The following is a 23,904-nucleotide window of genomic DNA, read 5'->3' as shown; positions in this document are numbered from 1 at the left end:
GGCCCCGTTGTACAAAGAGTTACGAATGATCCGATCAATTGTAACTCTATGGAAATCCATCAGTGTCATAATTTTTTCTACAGGAAATTTGCAAAATGTCCTTTGTAATCAAAGGAGAACACCCCAAATTGTCAAGAAGTCAATGAATTTATGGATATGCGTTTCATATCTAGAATTTTTTTAACAAACATGCATTTCATTTGTTGACTTTGCTGGCTTTCCATAGTTGCGATTGATCGGATCAATCGTAACTCTTTGTACAACGGGGCCTTGGTCTATCAGCCCCTTCCTCTATACAGCGTGTCCCTCAAAAATGTTAATGGCACTTTAAATGAGTATAATGTAAGAATTACTTAATCACGTATATCATTTTATAATCTTGGACTAGCATTTATTTCATACAACTGGCTCATCAGAAAACGTCTCAATTCAAGTTTCGGTAATCCGTAGAATAAAGTACAGTGCATCGTCCACATCTTCATTCATTCTTATTTTATTTCCTCTTTGTTTTTTTTAGATTTTGGCCCACAATTTCCGGGCCAAGAGTTTAATTAAAAAAACTTAAGGTTTAAGAAACTTATACTAAAAGACATATAAAATAACATTTTTTAAATCCATGATCTCACCTTTAAAACTTCTGTAATCATGCCTAATCTGCAGTTTGTAGGGGCGAAATTTTGGTCTTTATGTGTAATTCGGTTGAAAGTTGATTAAGATGCTTGTGGAACATTGAACTATTACTCTTCTACCGATCTACCATTGTTAAGGTTTTTGCTTGTAGTCTTTTTCCTGTATTTGAGCCCCGGATTTGAGCATAATATTATAATAAGTATTGCCATCTTGCATGGTGCTCGTTAATTGAATTCTGCCTCGAACTCATCTTTATAACCTATTCAGATTTTTATTTTTTTGTGGCATATGTTAGAATCACAAAGGCCCTTTGCTCGGGTGTGAACGTCCGTCCTACATTATCAATAATGGTTGAGAATTGCAGTTTTCTTTTGAACCAAGATGCAATTAAAATGTTGGTATATGTTATGAGATGTGTCCTGGTCAAGATATGATAACCTACACTGCTCAGAATTTGAGACCTCTGTTTCAACAATGGACCTATATGAAGAGATGGACATTCATCGCTTAGATAATGAATTCACTAAAAGGTGACTATTATTGTCATCTGAATAACATTCTCTTCATACCTGTCTACCTTGGTCCTATGATCGCTACCATGAGAAGGGCCTGTACCCCCCCCCCTGTAGCAGTCCGTGATTGGAACTTTATATTTCACAGATTGTATGCGCAGTTGATAACAAATCACCGTCATGGAAGATCGATGTGCAGTTCTGATTTACCTTTGGTTTATAGTTCTACATGTATGTGTTTTATTTGAGAAAATGTCTGCATATTTTAATATAGAGCCAAATGTGTCATTGATTGATAACCATTTAGAATTCCATTTTCTAAAGTTTCTCCATAATATTCCAGATATATATACGTGGCACACTAACGTGTATATATCGTGTATTTCTCAATGTTATTGAGGTTCTTACGTGCTTCTGGAAGTGTCTGGATTGAATAATACTTTTATATCACAGAAATCGTCTGCTTCTCAAGTTTGCCGCTCCACATATGAAGCCTGTTGACTGAAAGGCACATGCTAAAAAAGGGTAATAATAATAATAATAATAATAATAGCCAATTTTTATAGAGCGCTTTTCCCAGAATGGCTCAAAGCGCGTTACAGCATACCATTACCCCGGTCATTGGATTCATTTCAATCCCGCACGAAAAGTGCACAATTTCAGCCAACAAAACTAAGACTGGGAAACTGATCCGTCTTGGTAGTCATGGTAATTTCTACTGTCACAACATTCTGTATGTTCTTATGAAGATGTACGTAACCGGGTGACGGTGACTATCACTGGATCAAAGAAAAAATAATAATCGCGTTAATCGGAGGTTAATCGTCCATCTCTTCATAGGTCTATGGACCTTTTCGCACGTGAATCATGAATCATCATTGTCTTGATGATTACAATTCGTCTTTAGAATCATCGGACCTTTCACAGGCTCTCTCGAAAACTGTGATTTGAATTCGAATTCCCGAGCGAAGGCGGCATGTGCCCTTGGTGACTTGTCAATCAATTATTATCTACGGAAGTGCTTGAAGGATACGTAAGCTCCCCCCCCCCCAAAAAAAAAAATGTTTTGGCGGTGGAAGAATTCTGGCGCAGTGATAAACTGGTTCAAAACTAGACAAAAAAGATGCAATTCTTCATTCATCACATTCGATGTCGTAAACTTCTACCCATCCATCACAAAATAACTGATGGTTAAAGCACTCCAGTTTGCAGAGAAGTTCACAAAAATAACACCAACAGAAAAAGACATCATCATCAAAGCGAAAAACACCTTGCTGTTCCACAACAACACACCATGGAAAAAGACAAACTCATCAGATTTGTTCGACGTCACCATGGGCTCATATGACGGAGCATAAACATGCGAGATGGTGGGAACGTACATCCTCGCCGAAATCAACAGCATCATACCCAAAGAAAACATCGGCCTCTACAGAGACGACGGATTAGCCGTGATCAGCAAACCACTAGCCATAGCTGAACGCATCAAAAAACGGCTCTGCGACAAATTTCAACAACTAGGCCTCCAAATAACAGCCACAGCTAATTCAACAGTCACCGACTTCCTCGATGTCACTTTCGACTTGACCAAGATGGAATACAAGCCATACGCCAAACCAGGAAACATCCCTACGTACGTTCATGTTGAATCCAATCACCCACCCAGCATCACCAAAAGAATACCCAAATCCATAGAAACCCGACTATCCAATATCTCAAGCAGCGAGGAAATATTCAACAATGCCAAACCGGAATACGAAAAAGCCCTGAACGAAGCCGGCCACAATGCTACCCTCACCTACAACCCCAAGAACAACACGGATACAAGGCCAAGCCAACAGAAAAGGAAAAGGACGATAACCTGGTTCAACCCGCCATATAGCCAAAATGTCAACACAAACATCGGGAAAAGATTTCTGGCCCTGGTGGACCAACACTTCCCCAAGTAACATGAACTCCATAAAATCTGCAACAGAAACACCCTAAAGATAAGCTACAGCTGCATGGATAACATGGGCAAATCCATAAAGGCACAGAACAACAAAGTATCGACAACAGAAAAAAGCCGAGAAACCGAAAAGTGCAACTGCCGGAAAACAGAAGACTGCCCTCTACCAAGAAAATGCACAACAAAAAACGTGATCTACGAAGCCAAAGTTACCACCCCCCACGACGAAAAATCCTACATCGGATTGACCGCCACCACATTCAAAACCAGACATGCATCCCACAAAGCGTCATTTAAAGAGAAGAGGCACAGCACCGAGCTCAGTAAGCATATCTGGAAACTGAAAGATGAGGGCACACCCCACATGATAACCTGGAGAATCGTACGCCATGCACAACCCTACTCTCCACTCACAAAACGCTGCAACCTCTGCCTATGGGAGAAATACTTCATCATCACCGCAAACAGAAACAACAATTTGAACTCTCGAACTGAACTCATATCTACCTGTAGACATAAGAAAAAGTTCCTCCTTGCTGGATATGGATAGCCCCACCAGCCCCCCCCCCTCACATGTAAACATGTAGTAATGACCCCTAAGCCCGGGGGGGGGGGCACTCGACCAAAAAAGTGATAGGGGTGTGCCGCGGGCGAGGCAAAATACGGGGGCCTTGGAGCGGGCTTATTGTAAAAAGGAGGGTCCTCGGAACGGGCTTCGGAACTACAATTGTTTGTGAAACGGGGGTCCTCGGAACGGATCTCCGTAACTTTGTGAGTGCGTATGCATCCCTATGGAACGGGCAATCGTGCATGACGCAGCTAGCGCGGCCTCCGCCGGGTGCGCTCGCGCTTAGGCGATGGTCGAAAAGCGCTCTACGGCCGCTTTTCACCAAAATTGTAGCAGATCAATGCGACCGGAACGGCGTAACGAAAAATATGCGAAGCTTTGGAGCAGATTTCTTTCTTCTTTTTTCTCGATAAGAAGGAAATGCTATGCCTTGGAGCGGCTTTCTTTGTTCTTTTTCTCAATAAGACAAAAATGCTATGCCTTTATGGAACGGAAATTTGAGTGTAAAAATGGGGGTCCCCTCCGCGGCACATACCCACTATGCATTATATACTGAGTGCCCCCCCCCCCCCCGGGCCCCTAACTACCCCTGATGTAATAAACAATACACATGTACCCCTTCAGTAACCCCTTTCATCTCTGTCAACCCAATGTTATACCCTAATGCACATGCTCTGTATACTTTATTCTGTCCCAAAATTGTGTTATTCATACTAATCAATCGCTGATGAGCCTTAGGGTGAAACAGTCTGTACGACTAGCTTAGTTAAGCAATCCAACCAATAAATTATTTATATATATATATATATATGTCATTGTTCAAAACCCACCTTCACCCGACAAAGGAAATTATAATTGGTATAGTGTCGAAAATTTGTCTATCTGACGGTCAATCGGATCGGGGTCGCCCTAGCCACTAACCCGTCTCTGTGGTCTAGTGGTTAAGGCACCGGCGTTCAAAGCTGGGGGCCCGAGTTCGATTCCCGGCAGAGACATTTTTTCGGCATCACCAATTTTTCCAAAGGGTAGATAGCTCTGGGGAACCTTGATTTAAGCTACGCCTACCATTGTTCTCTTCATCCATTTCTTTACAATATATATATATATATCCGAACTGGTCATGTTCAGTCAAGGCCGTTGACTGAACATGACCAGTTCGTAAAGTGAGCACTAAAAAGCGAGAATTTTTTTTAACTTATTTTGAATTGGTAAGAGAAAGAAGTTTGGCAAGATATGATTCTAGAAGCGGTCACCTCTCTGACCTGTTATATTGAATTATCTCAAATTCAGGTGGAATTTCAATGCCCATTCCCTTATACTGTTGTGTGTTCTAGTTTCACTACGTTATTTCCCATGACTTGCATCATATACTTTCCCTTATACGTTGATAATTCCAGTGTCACGAGATATCGACATGTCTTTTTTCAATTTTGTGTGACAAAGAGCACGCAAATATTATTTCTAACTATCACAACTATTTTGTACAAATTGGATTTTCATTACAAAATGTAATAAAAGGTCAAGATATACATGTATATAAAAACAGTGAGGTTTAGCGAATCAATACCCCTGAAAACCAGTAAAACAGTAAATTGCATTTCAATAGTGGAGAAACATGGCAAAGCTATGCAGTATAGGTTCATTAAGAATTGCCTGGTTTGATAGAAATAGTTATATCAATGTATAATTTATAATGTATCAGTGATGACACACGTTCAACCATTCATTTTTGTATTCAACATGATCATAAAAATCAATTTGTGTACTTTCTTTATCCCCGAAGATTTGACCTGAAATAGGGATTGACTCTCAACAACTATGAAAGATTATTGTGATAGGGCTAGTGATATATTATAACTTAGTTTTAGATGGACCCCATTATATTAAAAAAGGAAATATATTTGAGTTTCCATTATGGAATTCAAAATCCCCAGTATATTTTTCTCGGGAAAGATATGTATACATATTGGCCTACTTGTATTTCCAATGCTTTGACCCGTAGACATGTTTACTAATTGAATGAAATCAATGAATGCCTCTTTCCTATGAAAGTAAGAAGGTATTCAGTTACTTGTTGCTATGTCTTGAATGCCTCTGATCTCGGCTTTTAAATCAAGAAAGTTTTCCAAGGGCGGCGCGGGGAAATTTTGATATAGCTGGAGGGGTGGGTCGGACGAGACGACCCTCTGTCATAATATGTCAGTGTCAAAGTGATTTCATATTTCTTTTCAATCGAATTATAGGATAAACAGTTGCACGGACATCTTCATTTTATACTCTACCACCCTCTTTCTTCTCTTCTCTCACCCATCCCCCCCCCCCCCCATTTTTTCACGACTTGAAAAATCATGGGGGATCGCTTCTGTGGTGCTGTCCTTGAAGTATGTCAATTTGAATATGTTAGAGAACCTATAACAGGTCTATTTCGTGTTTTATATGATTTTCACAAAATGTCATATCCAATATTGTCTTGTATGTGAAGGTTTCTTTTGATAGTGTTTGAATTAAAAACAATAACAAAGAAATTATGCTAAAGGATTAGACAAATATCTTATGTGTTAGGAAATATAATCATGTCACAAATAAAGAAAAAATTTTGGTCAAAATTAACGAAAACATTGCTTAGAATATATACAGAAAATTTGGTTGAGTGACCATTTTAGGTCGGACACCAATATTCACAACATATATTGATTATTATAACTAATCTTTTGAACATTGTGTGATCTAGATAGTTGATAGGTGAATTCAGACCTTTTGTTAATTAACGACCGGATAGTCTTTTGAACATGCATGTTAGCTCATATAAAAACGAGAAACTAGTCATCCATATTCCTTCACATTCAAGTCGCCTTTTTCATCCTATATTTCACAAAACAAAGAGTAAGACATAGAGTATCAAAATAAAGAAACGTTAAGCCTTCAATTTTTGTGTTAAATAAATTTATTTAACTGATTTGAAACTATGTAGGATATTTTGTCACATTCTGTCACTAATAAATTGAGGTGTTCCGGAGAGCTAGAGAATATAAAAGTTTATATATATAGATATATATATTCGAGTGTATGGAGAGGGCCGTAGCAAGGTCAATACCTGTCTTCATCAAGCTTTCGGGAACATGCCCTTCATCAGGATCTAAACCAATATATAAAATACAAAATATAGGCCTACTAATAACAATGGTAAATACAATATAATGCAATACATAACGGAGATTAGTAATTATAGTCCATAAATAATAACAAATTATACATGCAAGGTAATGGTAAGTCAATATGTAACGAAGTATAGAATATATAGTTACCGTAGGGTCCGTCAGTATAGTGTATGTTGTTTACAGTTTACAGTTATCAATTGAAAATGCTGATTATTGTTATGCAAGGGATTTTCACAAGCTACAGATAAATTTTATAGAAATTGAAGTAATATAATCAGCATAATTCAATCTGCACTTACTGTCAAAGAGAGAAAAAGAGGAAATTCTTTGGCAATTATCTGACACCATTGTATTTACCTCCAATCGGCGTCTTTTAGATGTATTGACATTAACTGAACTACCATTTTAGTTGATTCCTAAATGCCGTTTTGATATTATTGTAATTGAAGCTTGTTCAATGCGGACAATTTGCAAAATAGTAATGTAGCAATTTTTACTCAGACTTAAACATGTAACTTACGTAAGCGTTTTAATACTGTTTTATAAGACTTAGTCATCTGCAAATATACGTCCTGGAGATTATGAGGGGACTTTAATACCGGTAAATGCATGTTTATACATGGGCTTGTTGACTAAACGGTTGATTTATGTACATTTGTAATTTCATCGAAAAGATTGTGAGATGTTTTGTAGCAGAACCAAGAAATATACGTGCAGACTGGATCCCAAGAATAGTTCATCTAAAAACATGGTTCCGGTTTCTAGCTACCTATAAGAGAAACTTCATCTTGAATATATTTGTTTGATAAAGTTTAATTTTTAGTCTTCAGTAGAATGTTACGAAGATGTAATATAATACGTCTATAGATATCACATTTGAGACTATATTCATTGAATGTCTAGAGGTAAACAGTGATATAAATGAATATCGACTGACATTCCATACCTAGTGCATTTTCATGCTATTGAAAAGGCACTTAAATGCAAAATATTCTACTCCCTGAATTATATTCACATAAATTACGCATTTTGATCAGTAGGAAATTACTGTTTTGAAATCCTGAATATAACGAAGGAGCTGTTATTTCCCACCTAATGTTCGTTGGTAGTGATTTGACACTTCAAAGGCACTTAAAGTTGTATTGATTTTGTTATAAACATTTTTATATACATAAAATTACTGTTTTGTAAGAATGTTTGCAGAGAAATAAAAAAAATATAAGCATATATATTATAATTTAGTCCGCTTTTACTTTTGACATCGTATGTATGACATTTATGATAACTCTATAGCAAGTCCTTCCTATTAATATCAGGAAAACTGATAAAACAGCGAGGCAAGCAATGAAGAAAATTGATACATCTACAAGGTTTCGTTCAATAAAATTTAGGTTAACAATAGGTACTTGATACTGCGCTCCACCATGTTTGATGATATGATCCACCCAGAAGGCTGCCTTCTGAGAAGGAAGCATTGGTCGATCAAGAAACATGCCTGATAATCTGTCCATGTTCCTCTGAAAGGTTTCATTGGTGATGACGTCATGAAGTGCATCATGTATTTTATTTTCTGTTAGTGTGAGTTTATCGATGGTGATGCCGATTCGATGAGCACTAACCTTAGCACCTGTGTCGTACTGATCACCATGGATAGGTATAACAACAATTGGTACACCGTGGTAAAGTGCTTCATAAAAACCATTATTTCCTCCTTGGTATAAAAAAGCACGGGTCTTTTCATGACCCAAGAGGTCATTTTGCGGTAACCATGGCAACGTCTTCACGTTGGGAGGAAGGTTAAAACCAGTCGGGGTGCCTTGTAATTGGAAAATTACCTTTTGGGGAAGACGTGCGAAAGCATTGATGAAATCTTTGATGACTTGAATAGGAACTGAAGTGAAATAGGTGCCCATGGTGCACACGATGACACCGTTCTCTCCAGAGCTTTGCATGAAATTTTCAAGTTCTTCCGGAAGTGCATTTGATGGTCTTGTTGTTAGACCCCCTACAGGAATAACATTAGGAGGTATGGCGCATGGAAATTCCACCGCAAAATCACTATTTACCAAAAACAATTCACTCTGAGCAAAAAGCTGCTCGATGGAAGTATCTGATATGATGTTATGTTTTACTTTAATTTCATCGTATGGTCGGCGAAAGTACATTCCAAAAAGTATGATGAATAATTGTGCAATCGAGTTCTGGACACGTTCCTTAAAGTTCAGTTTATTAGAAAGACCACTAAATATTTGTGGAACGTAGGCTGGGGAATTATCAGATCCAACTAACGCGGTTACCATACATGGTGAAGATACAGCTGACAAAGCTATATGAGGTATATTAAACCGTTTAGCAATAATTAGAGGGCACAGCCAACTGATGTCTGAGATTATTACACTGTAATTAGCACTTTGAAAATGATCCATGATATTAAGATCAGAGAGTAAGGCGTCGCAATCATTAGCTCTACCGTCTCTCATCACCTCGGCTAGGGTCCAGATCTGGGCAGAAGCAGGCATGAAAGCACGTTCATTAAAAGCATTGAATTGTTCATGAACTTTCTGCACCGGGATAGGATGACGAAATATTACAAATTCAAATAGTTGCGAGAATTTGGGATCAGTGGCCCTGTGGGCGTAGGCATTGCTGATAAGAAACGTTACATTATGACCCTGCTCAACAAGACGTTCTCCAACAGAGGCTGCACATAAAAAATGGCTTCCCTCACCGAGGATGGCATTCATTAATATCTTATGTCCAAAACCAATCTGGATAAATGACATAGTAAAGAATACAGAAATCCATTTAGATGACACACTCTCCATCATCTTGACACAATTCACAACCTATCTGGAATAGTTGGATGAAGAGCTCAGACGTACTGGTCTATTTGCCTGACGCATGACGTATCATCCCAATACTGTAGTATGAAATAAGATTGTTCGGCTACCAACGTGGAAACGGCCGCAACTGGTGCGTTGCAACTTGAATATCTATTGTATACGGAAAATGTTTATGGTTTGCAGCTCTTTCAGGCCCAGGTGGGTGTTTCATAAAGCTGTTCGTAAGATACGAATGACTTTACGCACGACTGGTGATCCTTTCTTGGGCTATGTGATATCTCTATGCAATGGATTTATGACCTAAGAACATGTTCCACTCATGCGTAAAGTCATGCGTAACTTTACGAACAGCTTTAAGAAACAGCCACCAGGGGTGTTCTCGGAGACGAAATTGTATTCTTCTCCATGGACTGGTTTTCAGTTTTCACGGATCTATGCTCCTTTTGTCAAAAGGTAGAAACCCACCGTCCCTTATTTATATGATTGTACGTGTAGCCAGGATACTCGTTCGATGTGAAAGGTTTATATTACTTTAACCCTGTTCAAATCCCCGGAGGCGCCACTTCCATTGATGAGAGGATACCATGCGCGACCATGGGGTCTCGAAAAGCACCCTAAACACGTATTTTCCATATTCTGAAAATGCACCCCTTAACAAGTATTGGCGTGTGAAACCCTACCCTTAACAAGTATTGGAAACAAACCGATACCCTTGGTAAGTATTCCCTGAATTGAACCCCTAAACAAGTACAGCGATATTCTTATGTCACGGACGTTGGTTTTACCTTTACCTACATCATTGGTCTTAGTACGGCCCCACCTCCCACCCCTCATGCAAATCGGGACTCTAAACACGTAGTGTTGGACTAGTGTTGGGGCATAAAGTACATATTTTATATTTTAGTCTTTACCCTCGCAAATATGACCCTAAACACGTAGCTTTCCTAGCGAAATAGATATCCTTTTTTCATTATTTTAGTGTTTTTGACACCCTTATTACGTTACGTACGTAACGTGCCCTATGTTGAAAAAGACATCCTTTTTACGTGTTTTTTTTGGTCGCGCATGGTATCCACTCGTCAATGTAAGTGCCCCCCCCCCCCGGGTTCAAATCAAGAACTGGACTGTTTACCTTACCCTGTTCAAATAAAGCCCCCATCGCACTTGTTCCGAATCAAGCAGAATCAGCCGGAATTAAATGACTATTGTTCGACCACAAACTGGTAAAGTTTTAGAAAAAAAAATACATAGAATGCATTCAGAATGCAGTAAGAATGTACTTTGAACACCATTCGATATTCTTTCCACTTCGAACGCACCTAAACAATTTCGAACATGACCTAATCGTTTTGAGCGCCCACAAGAACTGGCCCGAATATTCCGAATGCAAACATAAAACAGTCAGAATTTTTTGAATGCCCCTCGAATATCCAAATACGCAGCACAGATTTTAAACCTGACTCCGATTGAGGCTCATTTCGACTCTAGTGTGACAAGTGTACAAGTCGCCTGGTAAATTTACCTTATTAATTAGATTAGATAAGATTTATTGATTTATTTCATGTCTTTTCTTTCCATTTTTCAAATACAAGTCATAAATACATAAATACAAATACATAAATACAATTACAAAAATGAACAAAAGTAACGACCTTACATTTGCTAAAATTGGGTAATGTAAATTATACGAACAAAATACGATACTTATATCATCATTTCATAAAACTTAACATTCTTAAAAGCATGAGTATTCTTGTGTATATTAAAAAAAGAAAGGGGTGAAATGAAAAGAGAGACCGGCTGAGAAGCTTGGCTTGTTGGACGCTGATCTCTCGAATACGTAAATAATGTAAATAACGTAATATAAAGTGAACTTGGTAAATGATCTTTCGAATCAAAGGAACGTAAATAGTAGGAAAATCGCTGAAAGTGTGGAAGATAAATGCATGGTCATGAATGAAAAAAAAAAAAACAGAACAATGGACGGGGGACAAGGAGAAAGAATAAGACACAAATAACGATAAGAAAAAGACAAATAAGGAAGAGGGAGTGGGGGAATGGGGTAGGTGGGATCTGTATGATTATCAAGTAATCGAAGAGGTTTGTTGTGAGTAGGGGGCAAGTAGTGATTTTTTAACTTTAAATTTAAATGTACCTAAACTTAAGCTCTCTCTCGTATTCAGGGGAAGGGAATTCCACAGTTTGGGGGCAGTAAATATAAAGGTGTTTTGTGTAAATGCTGTACGAGTCCTTGGCAGGTGAAACAAATTGATTTGTCTAGTTGGGTAATGGTGAATTTCATTATTGACTCGAAATATGTTGTTAAAAATGGAGGGTAACCCTTGGTTGTTATACTGATACATGAGAATCGCAAGATTCAATCGATAAATATCGTAAATTTTTAGGATATTGTTTGAGTAAAAAAGACCGTCTGTATGGTGTCTAAAATCAACCTGACTTATGATCCGCATAGCTTTTTTTTGTAAGAGTAATACTTTATTTAACATATATGTTGCACTGTTTCCCCAGGCGAGTATTCCGTAATTCAAGTGGGGTAAAACTAGTGTTGAATACAAAGATTTAAGAATGTTAGGGGGGAATACCCATTTGAGCTTGTTTATTACACCAACATTTATAGATATCACCTTACATATGTTATTAATGTGATATTTCCATGAAAGTTTGTCATCAATGAATGAACCTAAAATTTTTGTTGTAGTTACCTGTTTTATTTGTATGTTATCTATTAGAATTGGATGAGGTAGTTCATTAAATGTGTTGCTAAATAACATAAAATTAGTTTTCTCTAGATTAAGGGATAATTTGTTGGCCTTAACCCATGTTGACACTAAGTTTAATTCGGAGTTGACCATCTGATAAAGAGTTTCTATGTTTGTGTGTGAAAGAAAAAGATTGGTGTCATCTGCATACATAATAAATGAAAATAAGTCCGAGGATCTGTTAAAGTCGTTGATATAAAGTATGAAAAGCAGCGGGCCAAGTATGGAACCCTGAGGGACACCGCAATTAATATTTCTCAATTGTGACATATGATTTTCAATGCTAACATATTGTTGGCGTTCGTGTAAATAATTACGGAACCAGTCTAAGACAATGCCTCTGATACCATAATGTGACAGTTTATGTAAAAGAATTTGGTGGTCTTTTGTGTCGTACGCTTTAGAAAAATCTAAAAACATTCCTATCGTATGGGAGCCTTTGTCAAAAGAGTTTGCTACTTTGTTGATTAGGGAAAAGATAGCATGAGATGTACTATGATGTTTTCTAAAACCAAACTGACAGCAAGTTAGAATTTCGTTATTATTCAAAAAGTCAATAGTACGTGAAAAGACTATCTTTTCTAATATTTTTGAAAAAATTGATAATAATGATATGGGTCTGTAGTTTGATATTAAAAGAGGATCACCTTTTTTAAAAATCGGTATTATCTTGGCTAATTTCATTTTAGTTGGAAAAACACCAGTTTTGAAAAAACACCAGTTCTCAAAGAAAAATTACATATATAAGTAAAAGGTTCAATAATACAAGAAATAATCTTTTTCGTTATTTCATTATCAAATCCGTCATGTCCACAACTTCGTTTGCTACGTAAATTATTAACTATATCGAGAATTTCACTCCCATCTACCGGGGTAAAAAACATAGAATTCGGGTTAGGATTAGGTAAATATTCATGAAAACCTTTGTTACTGTCTGGTATCTTACTGGCTAAATTTGGGCCAATCTCGACAAAAAAAGTTATTAAAGTGATCGGAAATTTCTTGTACATTATCAATAATTCTATTATCGATTTGTATCTTAGATACAGAATTTTTCTTTTCATGTTTATTCAATACTTCATTTATAATTTTCCATGTATTTCTTGCGTCTCTTTTACACTTCGTGAACTGGCAAGAAAAATAATTCTTTTTTTCTCTTCGTAATAGCCCTGTCAGTGTGTTTTTGTAATCTAAATATCTTGATTTATTATTCACAGTTGGCTTTGCTTTATATTTCAGATAAAGATTATTCTTCCTATTGATACATCTGAGTAAGCTAGTTGTGATCCATGGGGATCTGGGGCTTCTTTTCCTACTACGCTGATTAGATTGTCTTACCGGAAGACATTCATTAAATAAATTAGTCAATTTATCCATAAAATCATCAAAACAATTATTTTCTTCAATCATATCATAAATATCACCCCAGTCTAGTTCATCAAGTCTATCTTTGAATGTGTTAATATTGCCCTCAGAAAAGAATCGTGTGTATATTTTAGAAGGTTGTTGAGTCTGTTGTAGGAAATTTGCAAATATTGGGAAGTGATCCGTGATATCAGAGATGACCACTCCAGCGTGTGGAAAGGATGCATATTGGTAAATATGTTGTCTATTAGAGTGGATGAGTGATCCGAAATACGAGTTGGTTTAGATATAAGTGGAATAAATGATGACGTAAGGAATGTTCCATAGAACTCCTGAACAAAGGAATCAGAATCATATTTCAGTAGATTAGCATTGAAATCACCCATTAAAAAGCAATCCTTACTCCGTAAAATTGGGTTAAATAGAATATTATCAAGATTTAACAAAAAATCATAATGACTGGGATTAGGATGTCGATATATTATTCCAATCACAATATTTTTTCTACCAACGAATTCGATTTATATAAAAATTGTTTCTCTGGAGTCATTGACATGGTTTAAAATATTTTTTTCAGTATAATTAAAGTCAGTTTTAATGTATAACGCAACGCGACCTCCCTGTCTGTTGGGTCTATGGAATATAATGAGTGTGGTGTGTCTGAAAGCCAATGTTCGGTTAAGCCGATTACGGAACAATTTAGATTAAGCCTATGGTCAAGAAGGTTACGTAGGCACTCAAAATTGCTATTCATACTCCTAATGCTAGTGTGGAACATTGAAAAGACAGACTTATCTAGATTTGTAAAGTGAGAAACAAGTTGATTTTCAGTGTAGTAAGAGGAAGGGTTAACCTGTTCTTCAAAAGGGGCTACAAAATCCAAATTATTTGAGTTGAGAGTAGAGATCATATCATTAACAAAATCACTGTCGCGATCGTTAGAATGGGAATGCATTAATGATTGAAAGACATTCAAGAAATCATCATTAGTTAGGTCAGTACCAGGAGTGACATTATTTGCCATAAAGGGTAATCATTGGCCACCTAAGGGGAAAAGGATATAATAGCTGTGGGGGCTGGGAAAAAGCTTGTCAATACGACTAAACGTATAGACAACGGATAAAAAGAAAATACAAGCATATAATGAGTAATGACTTGAAAGAAAAAAAAAAGCAAACAAACAAACAAACAAGATAATTCAAATAAACTCAAACGAGTCGCCGAAAATAAAGAATATAAGACAAAGCCGTGACCATGCATCCATCAGCGAGCATTTGAGAAAGGATTAAATTAGAGAATGATAGAATACACCAGTTTTGTTTTTCGAGGGGAACTATACGGTGTGTCAAAGTATATAAAGTATATATACTCACTACGTGCGGGTAAAAAGATACCAAATAAATCAAAATTAAAGACCAAAGTAAGAAGAAATGGGGGAGGGAACAAAACAAAACAAAGAGAAAAGGCGAAGATATGCATGGGGGGGGGACCTAAATAACAAAACATTGATGTCAACTGTTTTACTTTTCAGCTACTAGAATATAATATTTACAGAAGGCCAATTACATACACTTTTTGTAACAAAGCATTACTATTCTGAATCTGCTTTATATTGCAACACAGATAATATGTTCTTGATGTTGGCTGCAAGAGTAACGGAGGAAAAAAAAAGTGAAATATTGGAGGGAAGATAACAAAATGTTTCAGTGTTGAATCTTTTGATATTTTGGGTTATAAACAGTTTAACTCTTTTCGAGTAAAGATCGGCCAACACAAAAGCTGGAAAGATTTCATTCACAGCAATAGGAATTTCCAATAAGCCAAATAGGTAGGCTTATACAACACTACAATGCAACTCTGGCTTGAAAAAGTAAAAGGAAAATACCGTTTGGCCTATAAACCGTTTAATTCTTTTCGAGTGAATAACGTTCAACTCTAGCTGGAACGATTTCATTCACAAAAATTGGCATTAGATTTAGATAGGCTTATTGCACAAAACAGGTATTAATCCTGATCTTGACATGCCTCGTGCGGTATGTGATTAGTTGCCGCAAAGAGAACATGTCTTGTATGTCAGCTTAGTACACATGGTACATGAGAACACGAAATATTGGCGGGAAAAGAAACAATGATTATTAACGAGATAATCTTTGATTTACCGTTTCACTCTTCAGAGTAGCGTTGGTGAGAATGTTATAATAAAAAATACCAATTGGCTTTTGGGGGTATTAGACTTTTCATTACCTTTTGGCCTATGTGAGCCAATAAGATAGGTATATTGAACAAAACGCTATTATTGTGATCTTGACCTGCTTCGTGCATGTAGTACTTGCTGACAGAATATACTTGTCTATCACATGTCGGTTTATTATAGAGTATTATATAGAGTAAAGGAAACAACAATAACAAACATACGGAACTTTGTCGGGAAAAAAAAACACGCATTACCAGTCACGTTGTCAAGATAAAAATGTGTAACCCTGTTTTCTATTTAAAGCAATAACATTGAGTCTTATTGTAAGCACTATTGTTCTTGACCTGATTCATATTGTTACAACACAGACCGCAAGTTGGCGGGAAAACAAACAATCGTAAACGAGTTTAATAGATCTTTGGATTGCCGTGTTAATTTTCAATGCAAGGCTGACTTGAAATGTAAAAGGAAAAATACCGGTTGGCTCGTTTGGGTAACGAGCAATTTAACTCTTTTCTTGTAAAGATCGTTCAACTGTATAACTGGAACAATTTCATTCACAACACTTTGGCGGGAAAAAATCATACATTACCAGTCACGGTTGTCAAGATAAATGTGTAACCCTGATTTCTTTTCAAAGCATTAACATTGAGTCTTATTGTAAGAAAGCACTATAATTCTTGACCTGATTCATATTGTTACAACACAGAAATCATTTTGGTGGGAAAACAAACAATCCTTAACGAATTAGATCTTTGGATTGCCGTGCTAATTATCAATGCAACACTGGCTTGAAATTTGTATGGAAAAATAACGATTGGCTCTTTAGGGTAATGAGCAATATAACTCTTTTCGAGTAAAGATCGTTCAACTCTATAGCTGGAACGATTTCATTCACAACACTTCAGGGGCGGATCCAGCTTTTTATAAAGGGGGGGGTTGGGGTGGTATGCGAGGGAGCGTAGCGACCGAGTCCAAGCGAGCGGAGCGAGCGAGGGGGGAGGGTGTGGGAGGGGGGTGTCCCCCCTCCCACAGTAGGGAAAATTTTTGAAAATCTGTGTGTGAAAATGGCGTTTTCTTGCATCTAAAACACCACTCTTTTAAAAAAAAAGATAAGATTTAAAAAAATGGTCCCCGGATTTTTTTTTTTTGGGGGGGGGTTGCAACCCCCCCAACCCCCCCTCTAGATCCGCTTCTGCACTTTGGCGGGAAAAACATACATTACCAGTCACGGTTGTCAAGATAAATGTGTAACCCTGATTTCTTTTCAAAGCATTAACATTGAGTCTTATTGTAAGAAAGCACTATAATTCTTGACCTGATTCATATTGTTACAACACAGGCAGCATGTACTTGGCGGGAAAACAAATAATCGTTAACGAATTAGATCTTTGGATTGCCGTGTTAATTATTAATTCAACACTGGCTTGAAGAGTAAAAGGAAAAAAATACCGATTGGCTCTTTTGGATAATGAAAAATTCAACTCTTTTTGAGTAAAGATCGTTCAACTCTAGCTGGGAACGATTTCATTCACAACGACAGAGCAAAAGAAACAATAACAAAAATACGAAACTTTTGGGAGGAAAACAAGCATTACATGCGTGATTGTCAAGATGAATGCATACCCGTTTTTCTATTGAAAGCAACGTTGGCGTAATGTACAAGAACAATACCGATTTATTCTTTGAGAAATTCAGTCTGTTTTAAAACATTGAGTAAAATCGCTCAATTGTCATTCAGGAACGATTTCAATCAAACCAAAATATATTACCAGTAAGTCAATTAAGCATGCTCCAAAAACAAAACGATATTTCTCTGATCTGCTCTTGACCTGTTTCATGCATCTAATGCGTGTCTTGCATATTGGCTTATTAAATAAACTGTGACGAGAAAAAAAAGTAATACATGGTTGTCAACAAAATAAATTTATAATCGTATTTCTAACGTTGATTTAAATACTTTCGAGAAAAATACAGATTTCCTCCCCTTTTTCGGGGGGGGGGGGGGGTATAGAGGCTGTTCACACCGCAAGGGGGGACCGTGGGCGGACCGTGGATCGCGCTATCGTAGCGCGATCCACGGTCCGCCCATTGGCATTCGCCGGATTCACACCGCAGTGAGATAGCGCGGTCTATCGTAGCACCCCCTTTTTTGAGAGGTCCTGTTGCCATGACGCGTGACGTCATGAGGTCAGAGCGGTCAAAGATTTCGCGCGCTTTTACAAACCCGTACTAGTTAGTTGAGAGCGCGATATCGCTGTGCCTATTATGCTAGCCGGCCTACGTTTATTTCATGGCGTTGTAGAACGATGACTTCCGGCGTGCTATCGTAGCTAGGGTTCACACCGGCAGAGATAGCGCGATCTAGCGCGCGCTAGACCGCGCTATCTCTCGTGGACCACCCCCAAGAGGTGCTCCAGTGGCACGCCGTTTTGGCTCGCCGTGGCTCGCTGTTGGGCGGACCGAAACGACGTTGTACCTTCCACACCGCAGAGATAGCGCGCGCTAGATCGCGCTATCTCTGCCGGTCTGAACAGGCTCTTAGACTGTCTGAGGAAATACATCGTTAAAACTCTAAGGCACAAACGATTTGATCCACATAAAATGGCTATATAAGAATTATCTGTCACAATTTTTGAGAATATGCACATTTTGTATCTTTAGACCTATAACCTGGCAAAGGCTTTGAGTAGCGTTATTTGTCTTCAGAATAAAGAAACATTAACTAAACAAACAAGAAACAAAACCATTTGGCTACCAGATTATTCAAAGCATTTCGGTCTATTTGACTAGTTACATATATTCCGTGCTTTATACCATTTGATCTATTTTTAAGTGTTGTCAACAACGAAAATACCCATGGACGATGGAACGTAGTTAAATAATTTGCAGTATAACAAAGCAATGCTATGTCAACGAAATGATTAACGCTTTGCATTTTACAGCAACTTTGGCATCAAAAACTGCATTTAGATGTCTCGTTTCTTGTTTAGTTTTTGTTAATTATTATTATTTTTCTTTTCAGAAAAGATCTTTTGGAACAGAGCACGTACTACATGTTACTTAATAGATATTTCCCTGACCACATGAATTTCATGACAAGTAGCAAAAACATTCTGTTATCAAGGGAGTACGCTAATTCAACCTGTATTGATGGGTTCTGGGGGGGGGGGGGGGGCAGAAAAGCACGATTTACATATACATTTTATTTTCGTGAGTTATTTTCTCTTGTTTTGTTAAACTTGTAATGATTGAAACGGTTTTTCAGACAGATTTGGGGACATGGAAATTGTGTTATTGGGGTAAAATGGTTACCGCTTCACATAAAGATATATTTAACTTTTTTGGGGAGGGGAGATAAACTGTATAATAAGTACAATTTGATTGTATGTAGAACTTACGCATATAGGTAGACCTTGTGATGGGAGGTGTTTTTGGGTCGGTTGCTGTGATAACTAAAGCGCCTTTCACAATTGGCGCCTCACTCGTGCGATAATTTATTTTTTCGAAAATATTTTTTCCGTCCTGTTGTAGAAGTGTTGTCTTTGAGTCGCAAGCAATATATAAAATCGTACGAGAGGTGAACGACCACTGCACCAGGATACAACAGTCGTGAGACGTAATCGTGCGATTATTTTCATGTTTCCGGGTGCAACAGTCGTACAACGGCTGCAACGGTTGAACGATGATGCGACCAAGTCGCATGACATATGCGTTTTGAAGCGCCATATGTCGCGCGACCTAGCGACCCGTTGTACGACTACTACAACCGATCGTACAAGGCTACGATCCATTGTGCGACACACCGCACCACCTGTCGCGCGAGGTGTTGGCCTATAAATACGACACGCGATGCGACTTTCTTCATTACAACCGCTGATGCCTGACGAGACGCTGCTACAGTGAACAAGACACAACCAAAATACAAGCATCGGCATGGCCCCAAAGAAGTCAAGGAAAAAGAGGAAAAATCAGCCTGATGAGGAGGAAGGGCCCCAGCCTATACCCGTGGCCGAGGAGAAAGCTACTGCTTCTGTCATAGCTGGTGATGAGGGTGATGAATTTGGTGAAGCCCAGACCGAGGATGATAAATGCTGCAGGAAGGGGGCCAAGATCCACCAGCCGCCGCCAGTGATGAGAACAACGTGACAGATGGCCATGCTACCTGCGGTATCACCAAAGCCATGGAGCAGGAGCTGGCCGAGTTTTTCGCTGACAATGAGTTCATCTACGACAAGAGCAAGGTGGACTTCAAAAACTCTAAGAAGAAGGAGCGCAAGTACATGGAGATGGCGGAAAAGCTGGGAGTCACCGGTAAGTAGTAGCTGAAACATATGCACATTCCGATTTATTGATGATGTTTATTAGTTAAACATGCCAATTTTTTGGATGTTGACTAATTTCTTGCTTCTACATTTTGTATATTTTCAGTGGCCGACATCAGACTATGGTATAAAAGCCAGAGAACCTTCCTGGGGAAGATGAAGACCGCTGGAAAGAAGAGTGGTCAGAAGGCCATCGTCCTTACCCCCAGGCAGAGATGGGTCAATAACAACCTTGGTTTTCTGACGAAGCACATAGTCCATCGGTCACAGGGCTGCCAACTGGGCCACCTCAGTGGCCGAATTACTGAAGCCGCCTCCGACGAAGAGGGTTTAGATGAGGAGGGTCCAGATGCCAGCCAAGCACCCAGCTCCAACCAAGTCTCCAGCCAGGGGGCTGCACCTCCCAAGAAGAGGCAGAAGAGGGGGTCGCCCACCGATGTGGACAAGGCCCTCCTGGAATTCATCAGAACATCCACCGAGCAGACGGCCATCCGGAGCCAGGTGGATGCGGCACTCACCCAATGCGCTGACGAGAGGCAGGCCTGGCTAGAATGGATGCTGCAGGCCGTCCGCCCACTCCCAAGACCCCTCTGGCGAGAGTTTACCAGGGACAATTTCAACTTGGTGAGTCGCTACCAGGATCGGGCGGACCACCTTTCCACCACCCCAGTATCTCGCCCCAGCACTCCCCAGATGATCCAGCCACTCAGGCCTCAGTCAGCGCCGATCGGCTTCACCCAGGACGCTCCACCTGCTTCCTTCCTTGGGATGCTTGGGCCAAGGAGCACCTGGACCCCTCAGAACCCTCAGGGAGGATTTCAGCAGCCCAATTTACAGGCCCCCTTCCAGCAGCAGGCCCCCTTCTAGCAGCAGCGTGCCCCCTTCCAGCAGCAGCACCCCCACTTCCAGCAAAAACAGCAGGCCCCCTTTCAGCAGCAGCAGCAAAGAGGCAGCAACAGCGCCAACACATCAATCATCACCCAGTTGAACTTGTCAGATGAAGAAGATGAACAGTGAACTTTTGTTAGGATTGTTTTTATTGTTACTTGACGAACTCTCTCAACTCAAATTATAATTTGACTATTTTGGAACATTTATTTCAAACTTTTTTCAACATTTACTCGGTGAATAGAATTCATTTTCTTTAACAAAATGTCTTGGAAAAAATATATAATTTTTAAAACAACATGATTAATGACAATATAAAATTTGTTATATCTGTACATCTTTTTTATTCTCATAAATCACGTTTTTTCAAAAATGTTCTTTTTTTTTAAATTTCAAATACATGCTATTAAAGGAGAATCAACGTTTATTATTTCAAACATTTCATTGTCAAAGAAATTTTTGTTTAAAATAAATGTTGACATGATCATTCATTTCTTCTTTGAAATGATTCATTCCACTAAATCAAGGAGGCAGCAACAGCGCCGTCACATCAATCATCATCCATTTGAACTTGTCAGACTTGTCAAATAAAGAAAATGAACAGTGAACTTTTGATTGGATTGTTATTGTTACTTGATGAACTCTCTCAATTTGATTTACAACTGACCCATTTTGGAACATTTATTTCAAACTTTATTTTAAACATTAACATGGTCAATAAAATTAATTATCGTTAATAAAATGTCTTTGAAAAATATATATCATGTTTAAAACAACATGATTAATGACAAAAAAAAATATGTTATATCTGTACATCTTTTTTATTCTCATAAATCACATTTTTTCAAACATGTTCTTCTTAATTATTTTATTTCAAACACATGTTATTAAGGAGAGTTAACTTTTTAAATTTCAAACTACCTTTCGATGTAAAATTAATGTATGTTTAAAATAACTGTTGACATGGTCATTCATTTCTACTTTGAAATGATTCATTCCACAAAATCATGATCGAAGTTTACATGCCATTTTTATGGCAGAGTCTGTGCTGTATCCCAAGTAGTGCGCCAAGTGGCAGTCTATATCATGTGTTGTTGCCAGGGCAGGCTTCCAACTGGACTGCTGTAGTAGTGCTTCAGGTAAGTTCTCAGCTTCTTGCCCTCTTTGTTTGCCTGGTAACCTCCGCCAACTCGTTCAATATCCTGCAGAACTGCTGCGTTTCTCCATGCCCCAGGGATGTGGTTGCCCAACTCATCTTCATGGTCAACGTCAATGTTCTGAAGCCCAGGAAAACGATCTCTCCTTAGGTTGTGGAGGCACATGCAGGCCATAATGACTGTCCTGGCTTTTTCTGGATCAAGCTGTAGGGTACTCAACAAGCATCTCCAGCGATGGGCAAGGATGCCAAAGCTGTTCTCCACCACACGGCGAGCCCTCGAGAGACGGTAGTTGAAGATTCTCTCCTCGTCGGTCTGCTCACGGTTGGAGTACGGCTTCTGCATCCATGTCCTGAGAGGGAAGGCGTCGTCCCCAATTAAGAAGTAAGGGGTGTCTCGGTCATCATCTGGCAGGGGCTCTTGATCTGGCAGGCCAAGAGTACCATTCTCCAGTCCACGTCTCAGCGGGCTGTGGTTGAAGACCTGGGCATCCGATGATGAACCTGGATTACCAACGTCAGCCCAGAGGAACTTGTAATTGCCATCAACTAGGGCCAAGAGGATGAGGCTGTAGAAACCCTTGTAGTTGTAGTAGATCGTACCAGAGCCTGGTGGATTTCTGATGGCCACGTGTTTTCCGTCCAAGGCTCCGCAGACATGATGAAAGTTCCATCTGTCAGCGTAAGTCCGTGCCACTTCTCTCCATTCATCTGGGGTAGTTGGACAGGAAAATACTTCATCTTGGTATTCACTGATGATGGCCTGGCACACCTCTGGTATAAACAGAGAGATGGTATTATGGGCAACACGGAAGGCATACTGCAGGGTTTTGTAGCTGTTGCCGGTCGCAAGATATCTCATGGTGATGGACAGTTTGAGCCCAGGATCCAGTGGCTGCCGGTAGCGATAGGACTTCTCTATCCTCGGAGTGATGCGCTGCAACAGTTCAAGGAACGTTTCTGGTGGCATCCTCATGTAGTTCAGGAAGTCACCCTGACATTCTCTCTGCAACTCCGTCATCAGATTATCATACTGTCCAAAGAGCACACGTCTCTCAATCCAGGGTTTGACCCACCAACTTCTTCTTTGCCTTGCATGTCTTTGACGTCTACGGATGAGTAAGGCCATCAATATGACATGTCTGTCTTGAACGTTTTGGATTTGCCTTCTCAGACTTAGCAAATGCAAGAGCCTCCCAGGAGCTATTGGTCGAGCAGCAGCCATGTTTACAGTATGGATGGTCCAGACATTTGGGATGAAAGCTCAGGAGTTCTCGAGCTTATATTGGGGGTGAAAAAAAATCGTACAACGTTGCAAAGGGGGCAAGACAGGTCTTCCAATAGTCTTAGGGTGGTACAACGGACTCGTACGACAGGATGCATCATCGTACGACATGAAAATACTCGTGCAACCCTCGTTCGGGGTCTTACGAGTGCGTGCAAAGTCGCACAACACTCGTACTGCCTGTCGTGCAATTATTTTTCATCGCGTCAGTCGCTCAAAATATCGGAGCACCACGGTTTTTTTTCCCGACCG

General features: G+C 39.1%; 2 protein-coding genes across 2 annotated transcripts; both read right to left on the bottom strand.

Moving 5' to 3' along the window:
* Positions 1–6,584: 6,584 nt before the first annotated feature.
* Positions 6,585–11,613, bottom strand: LOC129258812 (UDP-glucuronosyltransferase 2B23-like). The gene has a single exon (XM_054897049.2). It carries the CDS (start codon positions 9,642–9,644, stop codon positions 8,055–8,057), a length of 1,590 nt encoding a protein of 529 aa, XP_054753024.1. The 5' UTR covers positions 9,645–11,613; the 3' UTR covers positions 6,585–8,054.
* Positions 11,614–22,290: 10,677 nt separating this feature from the next.
* LOC129259463 (putative nuclease HARBI1) lies at positions 22,291–23,592 on the bottom strand. The gene has a single exon (XM_054897751.2). It carries the CDS (start codon positions 23,590–23,592, stop codon positions 22,291–22,293), a length of 1,302 nt encoding a protein of 433 aa, XP_054753726.2.
* Between the last annotated feature and the right edge of the window lie 312 nt (positions 23,593–23,904).

The sequence above is a fragment of the Lytechinus pictus genome, chromosome 4, assembly GCF_037042905.1.
Source record: "Lytechinus pictus isolate F3 Inbred chromosome 4, Lp3.0, whole genome shotgun sequence".
NCBI classification, from domain to species: domain Eukaryota; kingdom Metazoa; phylum Echinodermata; class Echinoidea; order Temnopleuroida; family Toxopneustidae; genus Lytechinus; species Lytechinus pictus.
Note: the sequence above shows the minus strand (reverse complement) of the source record. Positions and strands in the feature narration are given on the sequence as shown.

Bases quoted from the DNA above. Each gene is read 5' to 3' on its own strand.
- LOC129258812 (XM_054897049.2), bottom strand. From the start codon at position 9,644: ATGATGGAGAGTGTGTCATCTAAATGGATTTCTGTATTCTTTACTATG.
- LOC129259463 (XM_054897751.2), bottom strand. From the start codon at position 23,592: ATGGCTGCTGCTCGACCAATAGCTCCTGGGAGGCTCTTGCATTTGCTA.